The 17,001-nt window shown below is 51.5% G+C and overlaps 1 protein-coding gene across 1 annotated transcript; it reads left to right on the top strand.

Annotated features, from left to right (window-relative positions):
• Positions 1-1,910: 1,910 nt before the first annotated feature.
• On the top strand, positions 1,911-16,128 carry RGSL1 (regulator of G protein signaling like 1). The gene is given in 23 exon segments (XM_048944648.1): positions 1,911-1,920; positions 2,009-2,056; positions 2,519-2,601; positions 2,845-2,919; positions 3,311-3,440; positions 3,943-4,047; positions 4,176-4,337; positions 4,484-5,424; positions 5,891-5,953; positions 7,476-7,707; positions 8,191-8,304; positions 8,699-8,807; positions 9,053-9,246; positions 9,659-9,776; positions 10,119-10,215; positions 10,528-10,657; positions 12,013-12,184; positions 12,716-12,854; positions 13,467-13,591; positions 13,747-13,859; positions 15,382-15,477; positions 15,557-15,612; positions 16,030-16,128. Coding segments are annotated over 23 exon segments (3,411 nt in total).
• Positions 16,129-17,001: the final 873 nt, after the last annotated feature.

Genomic DNA, 17,001 nt, shown 5'->3' with positions numbered 1-17,001 from the left:
ATACATTCAAGGCTAAGGCTGAACTGCCGCACCCAAGACTTTGTATAATTAATTGTGAGATGCTACAAGCCCAGAAGGATCCCACCATTGCTGATGTGGTCTTCGAAGTATCCTAAACTATTCATATCAGAACAGCCTGAGAGTGCATGAGGAAAAAAATCCAGTAGTATCCATGCATAGAATACTCATGTCAGGCTTGTGAAGCCTGGGCACCGCAGTGATGCGTGCCACCAAAAGCACAGCAGAGATGTGTGTGGCTGCCCTGCTGCTTCTGTAGGGTAGGTGAATCTGGGAGGCTGTGAGCCCACGTGGGTACTGCAGGCATCCAGGTCCTGGCGACCTTGCAGCCACACGGCCTTGGACTTTGGTGTTGCGGTGGGGCAAGAACCTGAGCCTTGAGCCCCAGGCACGTCCCCTCTGCCAACACCGTGTGTGGGGCTGCCAGGGGGCAGAGGCGGCCTCAGGTCTGCTGAGGGTGGGCTGCTCTCAGAAGCAATACTGACGCAGTTGGTGTTGCAACCTTGCCCGTATCTTTGCGCAAAGAGTGTGGCCACCCCAAAACCCTCTGCGAGCCTTCTCCTACCCTTTTAAATCTGGCAGGTCTGCTCAATCTCAGCCTACGTAATCTTCTTTTGCAAGGCATCTTCACAAAGGATCTCACTGCAAACTTTGCCAGGCGGATGGGCAGCTGTGCACCAACCAGCTGTGCTGAGCGGAGCTCCTTCCTGCCGAAACACCGCCTCACCTCGGGCAAAGGCTTTATGGAAACGATCCCGTGCTTTTCCATGGTAACCGTGCCGATCTGTTCCAGCTCGCAGCCTTGATCCTCTCCCGGCAGGGCTGGCTCGGCCCTGCTGAGGTCAGCCCGGAGCCGTGCTGACACGAGCAGAGCTCTGAGGATCTCACTGCACGCTTGTTTGCAGACCAACTGGCACCTGGAATGAGCAAAGTTGCTCACAGCTCAGCCTTCCCTGCATCATTTGGGCGGGCTGACTTCAGGGCTGCTGTCCCCCCAGCCCTGGTGTGCTCCCCGACCAGAGGAAGGGGATGGTGGCTGCCCGCGGGGCTGTGCTCAACCCTATCCCAAAGCCAGCATCCCTCCCAGTGCACACGTGTGTGGAGGGACAGCTCCAGCAATCTGCAAATAAACGCTCAGGGTGACAGAGTGTGTCGATGCCCCCACACCATTAACCTTTTCAACACATCACTGCCTAGCCGTAAAACCAGCGGTGCCTCCCTACTCATCACACAGGGGACAGGAGCAGCAAGGAGCCATCCCTGCAATGGGGACAGCGTCGCATTGCTGGTTTGACAGCGCCATCTGGTGAGGTGACCTCGCTGCTGGGGACCGGCCCCAGAGAGATGGCTCGACCCGCTTCTCTTTCCCGAGGGCACCATGGCTGGTCCCCACCAAAAAAAGCTCAGACCTGCTGCAGGCAACTTGGGCTGGGGCACCGGTGGCCCCAACGCAGCTAAGACTAGCCTTTCTCTGCCCTCCTGCTCAGTTAACGTGATGCTAGAACTGTCAGGGTCTCCCCACCACCACCTGCTACTTCCAACCCAGGCTGCATTTGACTTGGCATTTCTTTCCTCCTCTTCCCAGGAGGTCTCCAAAGGTGGGAATCAGTCCCAACTGGGAGCCAAGGGTTGCTCTGTTGAGGGAAACCATAGCAGAGTCTCCCATGGGACATCAAAAGCCCTGACAACACGGCACCAAGGTACTAACAAGAGCCTGGTTTGAAGGCAAGAAGCTGCCCCTAGTGGGGAGATGGGCAAGTCTTCATTTCAGGAAAGCATGGAGAGCACTGCAGTCCCCAAGAGCCCTCCATGTCCCTGCAGGTCAGGGCTAGGACAAGTGTGTCACAAGCAGCACGGTGATCTAGAACACATCCTCCGGACACAGCAACAAGATGGCCACCAGTGAGTGAACTTTGGCTGGAGCAAAGCACACTCTGAAGAGGAAAAGCAGCATTAGGCTTTATAAACCTGGGTCCTTCCTGTGGCACAGCATGCCTTTGTGCTGGTGAGCATTTCCAAGGGCATCCAACATCAGCAGGTGCTGCCCGTCCACTCCAAGTCTTTCAGAACCAAGCACAAATTCAAGGGACAGATTTTGGATTATTCCAACACCGACACACTGCCTTCAGGTGCTGGGTGGTTGGAGTGGATGTCTGCAGTCAACGCTGCTCTACCCAAAGACACAACCTGCCTGATGATGCCTGATAATTCAAAGGAAATGCTGCAGCATTTGTACTCAACCTCCACAAACCCTCGATATTTAGAAAGTGGCCATTCAAACTTCCCAAGTCCTACGTGCAACTGAACCACATGCTTTCCAAACACCCCGTGTCAGCAGCCCCCAGCACATAGATGCAGTAGGACCTCAGTGCACCAAACCCCAACTAAGATCACATTTTTCTTAGCTCTGTTCTGTCCTGACTGCTCCCGCTTCTCTTTCACTTTACAATCCATCTTTCAACAGCACAAAGCCCAGGTAACTTTCTCTTCTCCCCTGCAGCAATCATAGACTCCACGGACATAGAACTGCTGCTGAGAGATGAAGTTTTTGTTGACTTCTTCAACACGTTTCTGAGCCTTCCTGTAAGTCTGCTCCTCACCACAAAGCCCAGGATCTTTTGTGTTCCACATCAGAGAAAATCTTGGGACTATATTGTACTTGGGCTGTCAGGGCAGGGAAAGCTGAGGACCTCGGCATGGAGGAGGTAGTGAGGTCTGACAGAAGATGGTGCCTTCTCTGTAGTGGGAACTAACTAGGACAGCCAGGCTCTGGGCTCCCCCACCACCTTCCATCACATCAAGATCTCCCCATTCCTTTCAATGCAGGTTTTTGGCCAGACACCCATTTACAGGAGCAGCACGGGGCAATGGGACCTCTGGCCAGAGCTACCAAGCCACCTGGTGAGAAAACATCCCTTGTGAGAACAAAGAAAGGGGAGGAAGGGCACTGGGCAGGGACAGAGTCGGTTCCTCATTTCTGAGGCTGCTCTCTCCTCCATGTTCATGCAGCCAGGGGTGTGATTTCAAACCCAGGTTTCATTTTGCCTTTAAGTCATGGGTGGAGCAGAAACCACGGGAAATTGGGGCTCTGGGAAAGGAGGCAAGTGGGGAGGAGAGATAGCAGGGACACAGGCAGCACGAGCATCCCCCCTTCTTCCTGCACATGGGGATGGCTCACGCCATTCTCCAGCAACCCCCCTAGCATGGGCCCATTACTCACCCTAATCCCCGTGCAAGAGCCAGCTCCTCGCTCACTGCCTCATCCTCTGCTTGGGTGTGGGGTGCAATGCAGGATCCCAGTCCCTCGGCTCTGTTGGCCTGGCTGGGAAAACACCGGCTGCCTCACTTCTGCAAATCCAGCCTGTGCCTCCTCCTCGTCCTCTGCCAGAAGCTCCTGGGTTTCATTCGCTCGGAGGAAGCAGGTGAGTCATTGCTGCACTAGCAGGGCTTCCTCTTGCCTGGTGCCTGCTGAGCATAGCACTGGGTTAAAAAGGCATTGCACACTCTGGTTCTGGGCTCTTGCTTTGCACTGAGCATCCTATGCTGGGAAACTCATAAAAATCATAAAATCGTCCAGGCTGAAAAATACTTTGAAGGTAATCAAGTCCAACCATCAACCTGACCTAAGGAGCCCCATCATTAAGCCGTGCCCCTTAGTGCCATTAATATGCCCTGCAAACGCACAAAACACACCCTTACTTTACACCCTGGTCTGTCTCAAGGGCAGCAAATCTGGACTGTGCAGATTGCCCCCATACAATCCCCTTCATTCCAGCCTGTTGTTTTGCCCATCTGCGAATCAGCGCAAGGGTTGGCTGCTGGAAAGAAAGTTCTAGCAGCTGGGATGCAGGTCTTTATTTTGGAAAAATAAGGCATTTATCAAGGCTTGTGCCCCGATGCCGTGCCTTGCTCTCTCTCCAACAGCAAGATTGCTGAACTGGCAGAGCGCGGACCAGTGGCTGCTGGAGAAATGCATCAGTGGGAGCCAGGGCATGTGGCGCTTCCGAGCCTTCACCCAAGGAATGGCAGGTGGGCATGGTGTGCTCCGCAGCCCCTCCACATCTTCACAGCTTTTTCTTTTAATCACAGGCTGCTTTGCTCCCCAGCAAGGCTTTTAATACCACCTCCATCACATCGTTCTCTTGTCTGATCCAAAGGGGAGGAACTGACAGACTTCTGGCTTATCACTGAGAGGCTGCTGGGGCTTGATGAGTCAGATGCAATGCACAAGGACCTCTATCTGTCTTTGATCCAAAGGCTGAAGGTCACCCACCTGCGTGAAGGCTCCAGCATCCTTACCCTCTGCGGCACCACTGCCCGTAAGTGGGATGGGAGCTTCTGGCCTGTTCCTGGCTGCTCCCAGGAACGGATGGGATGCCAGCAGTACCTTTGCTTGGCTGGGGATCCCCCGTGGCAGGTCTGCTTGGAGCCATCTTCACATCATCACTCCCTGCATCCATTTCAGGCTCATCGCAGACAGTCACAAACATTGGGTCTGTAGGCACCCGGAGGGAGATCCTGAGCAAAATGCAGCAGCAGGCCCTGTTTATCCTTCAGAGTTACTGGCTCCCTAAATTCTTCATCCAGTGCAAGATGAGCATGGAGGAGGAAAAATCCTGCTTGCCTCTGCTGCAGGAATATCAGGAGCGGTTGGCACAGGGCCACTTGCAGGAGCCCTCGGGCATTTCAGATGGCCTTTCCCCAATGAGAATTAATAGGAGCCAGGATTCACCAGAGCCCTACTGCAGCAGGGAGGCCAAAGAAAAGATCTGGGCTCTTATCAAGGAGGGAAGAAACAGCCAAGAAATGAAGACGCAACCAGAAAGGCAGACAGAGCCAGCTGGGAGCACGAAGAGATTGCAACAGTGTAAAGGTGGTTTGGGACAGATTCGTCCGCAGCCAGAGCGCACTGCAAATACTGCCATTGGAAGCCGAGGAGGAGCAGAAAGACCTAGGCCCAGAGAAAAACAGGTCCTCCACCTGGAAAACCTATGTGAAAAGAAGGTCCTCTCCAGCCTACGTTCCTCTACACCCCTGGCCAAGATACCGTCCCCCACAAGGCCAGCCAAGACCTTACGTTACCTCCCCTGGGCGCTCAGTGCTGACAGCTACGCAGGACGGCCCTTCAGGACCTTCTTGATCTGCCAGGACCACACTGCTGAGGCTCGTCTCCTGGACCTATGGCACGACCTGGAGGAATTCCTACCCGTGGTGCTGGACCACAGAAGAGAAAATAGCTTCTTCCTGCGCCGTTTCCTCACGGAGAGGATCTGTGAGTCCTATCTGGTGGAAAACACCATACAGCAGCTTCCCGTGGAGACGAGGATCCTCCAGGGCCTGCGGGACCATCTGGCTTCTGCAGAATTCACCCCCTGGATATTCAGGACTCAAAAAGAGATTTGTAAGGTAGAGATTGGCAGTGGTCAGACTGTGGGGTACAGCTGTGCCTACACACCCCAGCCTGGTGCAAGGGCAGGTTTAACAGAGATATTTAGAAGATGAACAGAGAACAGGGAGGGCAAAACTTATGGTCACAAGTCAGCTTGGACTGGAATCAGTGACCTAGATGCAGCAGACTGGCAGAGAGAAGCATCCCCATGGGTCTGCTGGGCTGAGGAGCAGAGATGAGCAGCCACCGAGCAGCTGGTGGCCTCAGCTGTCAGATGGTGCTCAAAGGATGGCAGCCATCCTTTCACATCTGAGTCACTGCTTCCAGCACAACATGACTGAAGCACACTGTGTACAGCCCACAGCAAAGCTGCCCTTGGTTGTCTCAACACTGTCACTGCGACCTTGGGGTACAGCAAGGGTGCTGGCTGCTGGTGGGACACATGAGAACAGCTGAGGACACCCTACCTTTTCTCCTCTTCAGGTCCTCTGCACCTACTATGAGAAATTTCTGGCTCATGATGACGAGACATTCCTCCAGTTCATGGTAAAGGGGATGCACAGGGCTGTGGGCATCTTCAAGGGGTTTGCAGGTAGCAGTGTAGATGGGAGAAGCAGGGGGATAGGGAGGGAGGGAAGCTCAGCACTAGCTGCAGTGATCCAGCATCCCACAGGTCAGCCCCTGGGCCATTACCCATCCCAGAAATGGAGAGATCTAAATGCAGGGGAGGTGCATGCAAAGCCAGCAGCAGGCAGCATGCTGAGCAAACCACTTCTGGGAATTAATTCTCCCCCTTTTTCCCTGCCTGGACCAAATGCTGCTTTTAATCTGACTCATGGGCAGCTACACATGCATACATCCTTGTCCCAGCACAAACTTACGGCCAGCATGCTGGGGGAGGAGGATGTACAGCATTTTGGCCTCTGATTCAACTGCACTCAAGTTTTCCAAGTGTTTTTCTTTTTTTTCCTTTTTCCCCACTGTGTAAAGCAGTGATTTAAGTAAGAGTTACACAAGCAAACCATCCTTCCGGCAGCAGATATCCCACTAATGCATCATACTTCTCAGTGCCCTGAATGCTATCCTAACTCCAGGAAGCCTCCTTGCAAACAGAAACCTCAGAACATCCTGCGTGTTTGGGTCCCTTGCACAACCCACACAGGAATTTTTGCTCACCGCAGCTCATGTCTTCAGGCTGACCATTAGGATTTTCTTGGAATAGCAATGTAAAAAATCAGCAGCTGGTCCCAGAAATGGTTAGGAGAGGCTGGCAAGGGCAGTGCCCCAAAGCCCCAGCATTGCAGTCTGTGAGAGCCGAGCTCTTATGGAGCAGTCAGTTGGCAGCTGTCAGCTCCTGGCTCTGCTCATTAAATGCTTTTGGTTGTAAGTTAATTAGCTGCCCATGTTTCTAAGCATCCCTTGTCAAGGAAATTACCACTCAGAGCAAATGCTTGGTCTGGGAGTGCAATTAGCACTTGGGCAGGTGTCGGGGCCATGCTCTCCGCAGGCACCATCCCCTAAGCCAAACTCATTGGGGGCTCTCTCTGCACCAATGTCAGAAGAGCTGCTTGGAGCTTAGCAGGGCTATTTTTGGTGCTTGCTCTCAGCAGCATGCAGCTCGGTTTGCAGACAGCCTCTCTGTCCCTGCTCGCTAGTGGTGAATGGCCAAAACCTGCATGAGGGTCTCCGTGGGGACAGTGGGTGGCACTCCTGGGACATTAGCCAGAGCCGCACCAGGGACAGCAGAAAAGAAAACGTGAGCTCACCTGTCTGTCCATGACACCCTCGTGGCTGTTTTCAGTCCTCCTTGATGGATGGTGACCTCTTCAGGAAAGCAGCTGCCCTTGGCTGATGAGCCACTGTTTGGATGCAGCTGCAGGCAGATGTGAGCCCGCTTTAGGAAAAGTATGGACAGGTCCAAGTCTTATGCTGAGCTCTGTGCTCAGGTTTCTTCCAGAGATTTAATTTGGATAGGTTTGTAAGTGCAAAAATGTGCAGCTAGCCTGCAGTTCCTCGAGTGGGGTGTAATAAGATGCTCTGTGCCATTAGCCTCTGCTCTTCTTGTCAGTCTTCACAGAGTGATGTCCCAGTGCCCAAGGTACAAGGACATGGTCTTGGGAAAGACAAATATTTCCTCCTGTCTGAGCGGATAAATGAGTCCTTGAAGCTGAGCCAGGCCTTGTATGACACAAGGAACTTGGAAGGCCTCTCTCCTGAGCACTGGCGATCCTTTGGCACTCGAGACCTCCAGAAAAGGGGTGTGCTCCAGGCAGAGGTGGAATCTCTTGTGAGCAAAACTGGTAAGAGAAGGCTCTGAATTTCTGCTGGTATTCAGGTTGGCTCATGCTGATGCAGCATATTTTGTGTGTCTGTAGTGACCAAGCCACCAACATGCAGGTTTTGGCTTAGCAGTATCTTGTTTTATTGCTAACAGTGTCACTGGGTGGGTTCAGACAAGATATATGCAAGCCACAAGCCATAATCCAAGTTTTAGCAGTGAGCTTTAGATCAAATTTGCCCTTCTCAGTACTGGACTGGCTTGGGTCACTAGGCTGTAGCAAAGAGATTGAAATGCAAAGGCAGGGATGGTCATTGTCATCCCACTGCCACACCTTGACCACTTGGGGAGCTTAAGGTCTTGAAAATGTAGCATCATGGGTGGATCACAGGAATAGAATAGAGAAGGGGAAAGGAAAGGCAAAGAGTGAGAAGGTAGCACTCAGTAAGTTCTGGAGGACAGTCAGAGCCTGCAGGAGATGGATCTGTTCTTTCTTCTCTATCAGATGCAGACTACCAGAAAATGACATCAAAAGAGTTGGCTGTTCAGAAAGAATCGCTGTCTGTGGATAGCTGCAGCAAGGATAAGGAGGTTCTGTCTCCCAGAAGCCCACCACTTGGTGAGTCCAACCAGAGCAGACTAGAAGCAGGGCAGGCTCCCAGCCAGCATTCCTCAGGACAAGCAGGAGGAAGCATCATCAGGGAAACATCTCCAGAAGGAGATATAGGTGCAACCACCCTTGGAAGGCACGTGTTTACGGGTGTTAATCCAGCCAGCATGGGTGGGAGCTGGAGGTTTCCTCTGAAGCAGATGCTGAGGAGTTGAAGCCATGAAGGTGAGGTGAAGGGCTTCTACAGTACCCAATGTCCCCTGAGCTAGGCTCATCCTGTTGAAGTCAGCAGGGCAGTTCTGGAGGCAGCTCAGGCTTCTTTGGGGTCCTCTGACCTGAGAACAGCTGTGACAGGCTATAATTGTCACCCAAGAAAGCAGCCAGCTCCATTCTGTCCCCACAGCTGCTGAGCCCAAGAGGGAAAAGAAGAGGGCTGCTCCTAGGAGAAAAACCAAATCAAGTGCCAAGAAGGACACCACTGTTGCAGTAGAGAAGCCAACGAGAAGACCCAGGTCTGGCACCTTGCAGTACAAAGATTTGCTGTCTTTTGCTACTTTCAGGAAACAGAATTTTCCCACTGATTCCCTTCAGTGTCACTCCTTGCTTTGTCACGGAGATGCCATGTGAATGTCCACGTGGACTCCCCCCTCCTGGGGATACTCCAGACAAGACTCCTGACAGCCCCACATCAGGATATAAATTGCAAATCCCTGCCTGCCCTCAGCTCTGGTTGTCTCCTGGTGTCTCCTCCCTGCAGGCACTTTGTGAAGGTTCTGCACAGCCCTGCCCACCTGCAGTACTTCAAGCAGTTCCTCGAGGAGCGCAATGCAGCTGAACCACTGCGCTTCTGGATGGCTGTGGAGAAGTTAGCTGCAGAGACCAACACCAAGACAAAGAACCTCCTCATTAACAGCATTGTCAGAAATTATTTCCATGGTGAAATACCAGCTGGTAGGCACTCTCCAGCCCTGTACTTTACACAAACTGTGACAAAGGCTTCTTTTCCTTGATGTGGGTGAAGATTTTAGATCCTCTTGCAGGGACCTGCCAGTTCTTTCCTTGCCCAGTGTTTGCTGAGGTCTTCCACTGCCACTTGAATTTCTAGGAAGGTGGTCTACTTCTTTGGTAGGACTTCTTCACCAAGACCTCTGATGTTCTTGGAATCAGAGTTTCACTCCCAAAGCATGCAATTAGCACAGTAGAGAAAGGAAAAGAGGTGAGACTATCAAATTCAATGAACAGCTGATGGTGTAGGCAGGTGGAGGTGGGACAGGATGCCACTTGCTGATGTGAGGGTAGGAAGAGCTGTTATAGGGGCTGAGGTGGCTGCTTATGGCAGGCAGCAACTGCATGTCTCTTCCAGAGGAACAGCTGGAGTGCAGCTCTTCTATCATCAAGGAAATAAGCGAGGCTGAAACAGTCACTCCCTTCATGTTGATGACAGCACAGATCTTCGTTCAGAAAGCAATGGAAAAACAATGGTGAGGACTTGGCTTAGATGGGATCCTAGGTTCAAAGACAAACATCCTTTCCTTGGTGACAGACAACAACTGCTACAAATGTATTACTCTGTGAACCATCTATCAATGCATCAATATCCCAGCTAGACCCTCGCCCCAGCCCTGTATCTGCTGACGTCTTTAACCATGCAAGGGGAGAGTTCCAGTTCCCATCCCTTTCTCCATCCTCCTCCAGAAACAGGAATCCTATGAGACCCCAACCACAGGGCTACCCCTCCCTCTCAGCTGCTCTCCATCCTACCCACCCAACCCCTGCTCACACATCTGGCTGTCCCTGATACTCTCTGATCTCCCATCTGGCAGGTTTAAAGAATACCAGGACCTCTTTCCCCCCAGTGAAACACGCAAGTCCAATCTTTGTTTGCGGCACGGGATGGGGAACTTCAAGACAGACAACCTGGTAAGGAAAGACCTTCTGCTGGCCTGCTGTGGGTGTTGTGTAGGAAAGAGGAGAAGCTGTGTGTTAAGCAGTGCTCAGAGAAATGGGATGAGGGAGGTTAGAACTGGAGGACTGCAAAAAGCAGAGTTTAAGTTTTGTTCTCACAGGCTCTGGAGTCCAGATCTAGATAGTGGCAAGTGGCCAAGAAATTCACACTGTCACCTGTGGCCTCCAGGGGAATGCAGAAACACCAGAAATGATGGCTGGGTCATTCCCAGCTCTGGCTCACCATATCTGTACCACCAACTGATGTGCACTGTCCTGTCTCTGCAGCGGTGGGCATGGTTTGCCATTCAGAACATTGTCAGGAGCATCTGCAAGTTCCATCGGGAGATGAACAACAACAAGTGCCGTGTGGAGTTTGAGGACTTTCTCTGGAAGGAACTAGAAAATGAGGAGGAAAGTATGGCTAGACTCCTGAACACCTCTCTTCCCTCCCCAAGGCAATCCTAGGTTTAGGAGAGGTAAATGGAGGAAACTTGTGAGGCTCCTCTCCCATCCTCATATGTTCAGTAGTCTCTGCTGGAGGTGCAGTTCTTCCTTCCTGCTGGCAAAGCAGGTGTTTCAGGATGCCAAATATTGCCTGAGAAATCTGTACCAAGTGAGCAGAGGGTTGAAAGGAGGGCAGAGATAAGGCACAAAATGGGCTTGTGTCTTCTAGCCAAGAAGTTCTGGAGGTGAACAGTCAGGCTGGCCTTGGCCACTAATCCCAGTGCTTCCAGACCCTGCACACTGGCACAGAGAAGCCACAGGGAGATCAGCACATCGGTGAAGGGGTTGGGAGATGAGGTGCAGAAGCAACATGGACATTTATATACACATTCACACAGTATCTGGTTTTCAGACACCAGTGTCCCTCCTTTTTCTGCTAAATGCATGCAGTGGTACTGGTGCATGTCTCTCAAGCAACATAAATGCAACAATTTGCACACCTTCCACAAAAAAAGAAACACAACAGGAGGCAATAGATGAAGCTAAGGTGAGACAAGGCAAAAATAAATAGAATGAGATGCAACAGGGAGCCTACCTACAAAGTGCTGGGCCAGAGGATGCAGAGCGGATTTGGCTCAAAAGGACACTGGAAAAGCTGGTAGAGAAGAAATCCACTGGAATTGATGGATGTGCAGAAAGCTCACTAGAGAAAGATGTACCTGGAAACAAAAATATTTGGAATTTGGGGAATGTTTTATATGGAAATAGTAACATATTTTACACCTCTTTCTCCTTAATGGCCTCTGTCAGAGATGGTGATGGCTAGACAGACAGGCAGACTTTTGATCTAACATAATGTGGCCAGCTTCTAAGCAAACAAGGAACATGAGCACTCTATAGGTGCAAAGAGGAGGATTGATAGAGGTTACTGAGCTAAGGGAATGGCACACACTGGATGGATCTGAACATCTGAACTCCCTGGGGGCCCTATAGGCTGTAGTCTACCAAGGTACCCATCCCTGCCCCATTGCTGGGGGTGTTCAAGACCAGGTTGGATGGAGCCCTGGGCAACATGGTCCAGTATCAGATCAGGGGTTGATGGCCCTACCTGTGGCACGGGGTTGGAACTTCATGATGTTTTGAATCCCTTCCAATCCAAGCCATTCTATGATTCTAAGGTAGAAAAATCCCAACAAATCACCTGTAAGCAGGAAAGGGAAGCACAAGGGAGGTGAAAGAGTGGGGTACAGCTCAGCATCAGATGCTCAGCTGCCCCCAGACCAATGCTATAAGAAGCAGGATACCACATCTCTTACTCTCTCACAGACCTGCCCATCTCCTCGATGCAGAGCAACAACACCTCACGTTCCCGTGCATCCTCTGCCAGATCCCCAAGGGACAAGGACGTGGTGCTGGTGAAACGACAGATGTTTAACAACCAGCTCATCACTGTCAACTTCCTCGTTTATGACCTCCACTTTTACCTGGAGATCAACAAGTAAGCTCCACCAGTGCTCAGGTGCCTCCAAGTCTCCTTTTCTCAGGCCCAAATCCATTCTGGGAGCAGTCTGCACTCCTCGGTAAGGGATAAAGCATGGTACATGGGTTCCTTTGCACATACTGAGGGCTTTGCTGCCATCCTAAAACTCCCCTCAGCAAGGCTGCTGGACACCACAGTGCAGTGTGAAACTCAACTGAAGTCTCATTCTACAGCTGCCTGCATCTAATCTGCTTGTGGCTACCTGCCCCTGGAGAGCCCCCAAACCTTCGTTTTGATAAATACTGAGCTAAACAAGACCACTGCCCAGAGAGGTGGTGGTGCCCCATCCCTGCAGGCAACCAAGATCTGGGGCTCTGAGCACCTGATGGAGCTGTAAAGGACTCTGTTCACTGCAGGGCAGTTGGATCAGATGGCCTTTAAGGATCCCTTCCAGCTCAAGCAGCTCTGGGATTCTGTGATTCCATGCCTGCCTAGCCTACAAATCAGGGCACTTGTCTCAGAGTGACACCTAAACACATGTTTTTGCAGGTTTTCCAAGCTGGCTGATTCAGCTGAAGCGTTGGCAGCCCGCAACGTGTGCACCAAAAATGAAGTTGACTTTCTCAAAAAGAAAGCTGCCATCATCAGCAAGCTCTTCCTGAGCTCTGATATTCCTCCCAAACTGCGGGTGAGATGATGGGTCCCACCCAGGAAGCCTGTAGGCTGTTCACTGCTCAAGACCATGGCAGCTGTGAGCAGATATAGGGAGAAAGAGACCAGACAGGGGGGTGGATCTGCTCCATGAATGCTCTGAAGCTTCAGAATGCACTCTGGAGCTTGGGAACCATCCCTGGGCTCCATGGGAACTGATCTATCACCAGGCCCACGCTAGCACTTGATCCGTAGCCACTAAGAACAAGCATATAGGCATGGAGATGGTGAAATCCCCTATCTGCAGGAAGGATGACAGAGCTGAAGCACCAGGATGTGTGCTGCAATCTGCCAAATCAGTCCTTTCAGTCTCCAGAAGTCAATGTCATTATTGTGCCCTCCCCACACACCTACCTCTTCCCCTAAAGTAGCAGTGGTTCTGTTTATCTCCTGTTTGGAAAGCATTTTTCCACAGAAATCCAGGAGGAATCCAGTCTTAATGTCCAGGACAGTCAGCCAGGACAGAAATACTGTAACTTCATAGGCACAGCTTGAAGTGCACAGTGGGGTTAGGGAGAGAGACGTGTCTCTAGGGCTCACCAGGCTGCTACAAACTGCTTTGGTTAAACAAGCTCCTTTCTGTGCTCAGGTGAACATCTCTGAAGACGAGAGAGATTTAATTTGGAGTTTGTCTTCCAAGGGGCTACTGAACCGGCTCCTCTACCACAGAGCCAAGGTGGCCATTTTCCCCATCCTGATACACTTCTGGAAGAGGTACGAAGCCCTTCTCTCTGGGTGGCAGAGGCTGCACAGATGCCAGCCTCTGCTTCCAGCCTCTGGCACGATGTAAATGAAGACATGACACTGCCCAGGATCTCAGCTGCAGATGTCTGCTCGGAGGTTTGTTGTCATTAGCGTTCCTCATGCAGGTTCTGCAACTGGAAGGTGATGAAGAGCTTCCGAGCCTACTCAAGGGAAAGGGAACCAACCTCGTTGACCAGTATAAAAGCCCGTTCTGAATCGTCTGAGATCTACAGCCCAAGTAAGATGAGCGCTTGTTCTCCACTCCTCATTTACACTCTCATTCTTCCAGCACAGAAGCCTCCAGTCCTGGGTTTTTGGTATCCCACGGTGTTTATGGACCCCCCAAATCCCCAGATCTTCAGTGATGACTCCCCATAGAAGAGCCAAACCCCTCCCATGCAGTGCACATGGCACGTCCCACTAATACACACAGCTTCAGCTACATGGGGCTGGAAAATGCAATGTCTTTAAAGCCCTTCCTCCCTCTCAAGTTCAGCCAAATTTACCCAGAGAGGTTTTAAGAAATTTCTTTAGGGAACAGTGGAGTGGGTGCAGAGAGTTCATGAGGACAGAGCTGTTGCATAAGCCCCGTTTGCTTAAAAAAAAAAAAAAACAACAAAAAAACACTTAAAAGTACATCCCCTAAAAGAGCTGTTAAAGCCAGGTTACAAGTCAGCTGGGAGTAGAAGAAGAGACTGCCCAGAAACATGCAGGCAAACAGCAGGCTTATTGGCTCTGTACAGAAGATGCTTTGAGAATGTTTGGAATGGAGAAAAGGTTTCATGAGGGTCTGAGGCAGCACTCACCAGGACATCTCAAGCTCAGAGAGGGCAGATTTAAGTTAGATACAAGGAAAAGACTTTTGCAGTGAGGGTGGTGAAGCACTGGAAGAGGTTACCTGGTGATGTTGTTGGTGCCCCATCCCTGGAGACTGTCAAGGTGAGGCTGGATCAAGCCCTGGGCAACCTGATGGAGCTGTGGTGTCCCTGTTCATTGCAGGGGAATTGGACAGCATGGCTTTTAAAGGTGCCTTCCAACTTTAAGGATTCTATGATCTCTAGGGAAAAGATCTTTTTTCCCTCATCTCTTACTTTGTTCCAATATACTAAACAATGCTAAACTGTGGGGGGGAAAAAAAAAAAAAAAAGAGAAACCCACAAAGAAAGTGCTGCTATGTGCTGTCACTCTACCTGACAACCCGGCTCCTTGACTGAATATTCATTTAGAAATTGCCTAATTGATTTTTTGATTAAAGGGGAAACCAAAATAGACACGTCCTAATCTTGCTTTGACGGCCGGGTGGGTGTCTTGCAGCACAGCGTTCTGCTCCCTTTAATTCATCACTGTCAGGCTGTGAGGCTCAGCTCGGCACGGCTGGGAGATGCGGGGAGGGTAGGGGGGGAAACAGGCAGGAGTCAGAGCTGCGGGCTCAGCAGCCGGGCTGTGGTTGCGGCCATCTCGCAGGCTGTCACCAGGCGTCACTGTGGCACTGCCGAGCCTCGCTCCGCGGAGCTCAGCGCCGTGATGCTCCTGGGGGCTCGTGTCCGCAGCTCTCCCAATGCCACCTCCTTGCGAGGCAGAGCAGGGCATGCCACCTCCTCCCTGCAAACGAGGAGGTGCGCAGAACTCGTATCTTTGTGCAAACAAGCACCCAATGTCACCGCTTCCCTTCCATCTCCCGTGCTCTCAAGGAGCCGAAGGGGACAACAAGTCTTGCTGTTCCCTCCCCACTTACTGCTCCTTCTTTTCTTCCACATCAGGCAATCACGTCGTCATTCTGTTCTCGCTCCTGCGAGGTATCCAGGTCCTGCTGCCCCGGTCTCATAAGAAGAAGGAGTTAGAGGAAAAGCACGAGGGTGAGCAAAAGGCTGCCAGGATGGGAGTGTAGATTTAGGGCTCCCTGACCCACTACGATGGGATCTGTGTTTTCCACAGGGTCAGAAAGTGCTGAGATGTCATCCAGCAGCTCCACCTCTGAGTCTTCGGAGCAGGTAGGTGGTTGCAAGACAGCCATGTCCTCAGGCTCCACCACCAGCACAGGCAGCTGGAGCAGGGGGACAGCCAGCTGGGAGGGCTGTCTCCTCCAGCTGTGGGGGTGCTGGGTAACTGTGCAGAATGCTGCTCACCCCACAGCCTCTAGAACGGGGTCACAGAGACACAAACCATCTCCTTTTGCTGCCCTTCCTGACTTCATACCACAGGTAGTGGCCTATCCATGTCATTGAAGTGACTGATGCTACTTCTGGGTGGGCTGTTTCAGACCCCAGCTCTCTGCAGTCTTTCCCAGTAAGACACTCAGAAGATCTGCAGTGGCTGCACTTCTCCCTGCTCTAAACACATCCCATTTGTACTTTTCACCCATGCATCCACCATCAGCCACTGATGCAGTGCTTCTCCCCTCCCCACAGGATGAGGAGGAGGAGGAAGAAGAAGAAGAAACGGAAGAAGAGACAGAAGAAGAGATATCCTAGCACAACAGCCATGGGGACATGCTCCAAGGAAGCTGAGCAGCCAGGATATGCTGCATTGGCTGTGCCTAATTTGCAACAAGGCTGAAAAATAAAGCAACTCACAGCATCCTCCAGCCTCGTGCTAACACAGCACCTTGCAGGGACATGCCACTCAGGTGTATCTACCCAAGGAGATGCCCATTCTCCAAACAGTCAGCTCATGCTGAATTTGGGCCTTTTTTTTTCTTCTTCTTCTTTTCTTTTTAAATACCCAGTGCATCTAAATTTCCAAAGCACTAACCAAATCCTACCAAATGCCTTCATTTTCCTTTTTGAAAGGCGAGGAAGTATGGCTGTGCTGAGCCACCAGGAAGCTGCAGAAATCTGGTGTACTTTAGACATCACCTCATGAAGCAAAGAGCAGAACCTTTAGCACACATTGCTCACAGCTCCCTCCCGTGCAAACTCCATTGTGTACCTTTACAGCTATTTTCAGCTACATTTTAACCCTCAAATCCTAAAACCCGCAGCCTGGCAACAGCACAGGTGTATTTAAGGCAGGAGATGATGTTTCCTGTTTGTCCATTAGGATTAACAACACTTGGCAGGATCAAACAAACCCAAAGTCCAACGTTCTCATAAATGAGAGACTTCTCAGGAGCTGCAGCAGCTTCTTACAGCCAGCTGCATGTCCAACCAGTTCCTCAAGGCTCACTGCCCTTGTGCTGCAAGCTGGGTTTACCCCAGGTGTCCAGCCCCAAAAGCTATCTGCATTGCATCAGCCCATAAGTCACAGCACACATTCATGGTGAGCCACGCATGCATCAGTGCCCAGAGCAGCAGCTCAGGTATTAGCACGGTGCAAGCACTGCACTGGCAAGTGAGCAGAGCCATTGCATGAGCACACTGCATGATGCGAGTTGGGAAGGT

Source organism: Lagopus muta, chromosome 5 (assembly GCF_023343835.1).
Source record: "Lagopus muta isolate bLagMut1 chromosome 5, bLagMut1 primary, whole genome shotgun sequence".
In the NCBI taxonomy this organism is placed as follows: Eukaryota; Metazoa; Chordata; class Aves; order Galliformes; family Phasianidae; genus Lagopus; species Lagopus muta.
Note: the sequence above shows the minus strand (reverse complement) of the source record. Positions and strands in the feature narration are given on the sequence as shown.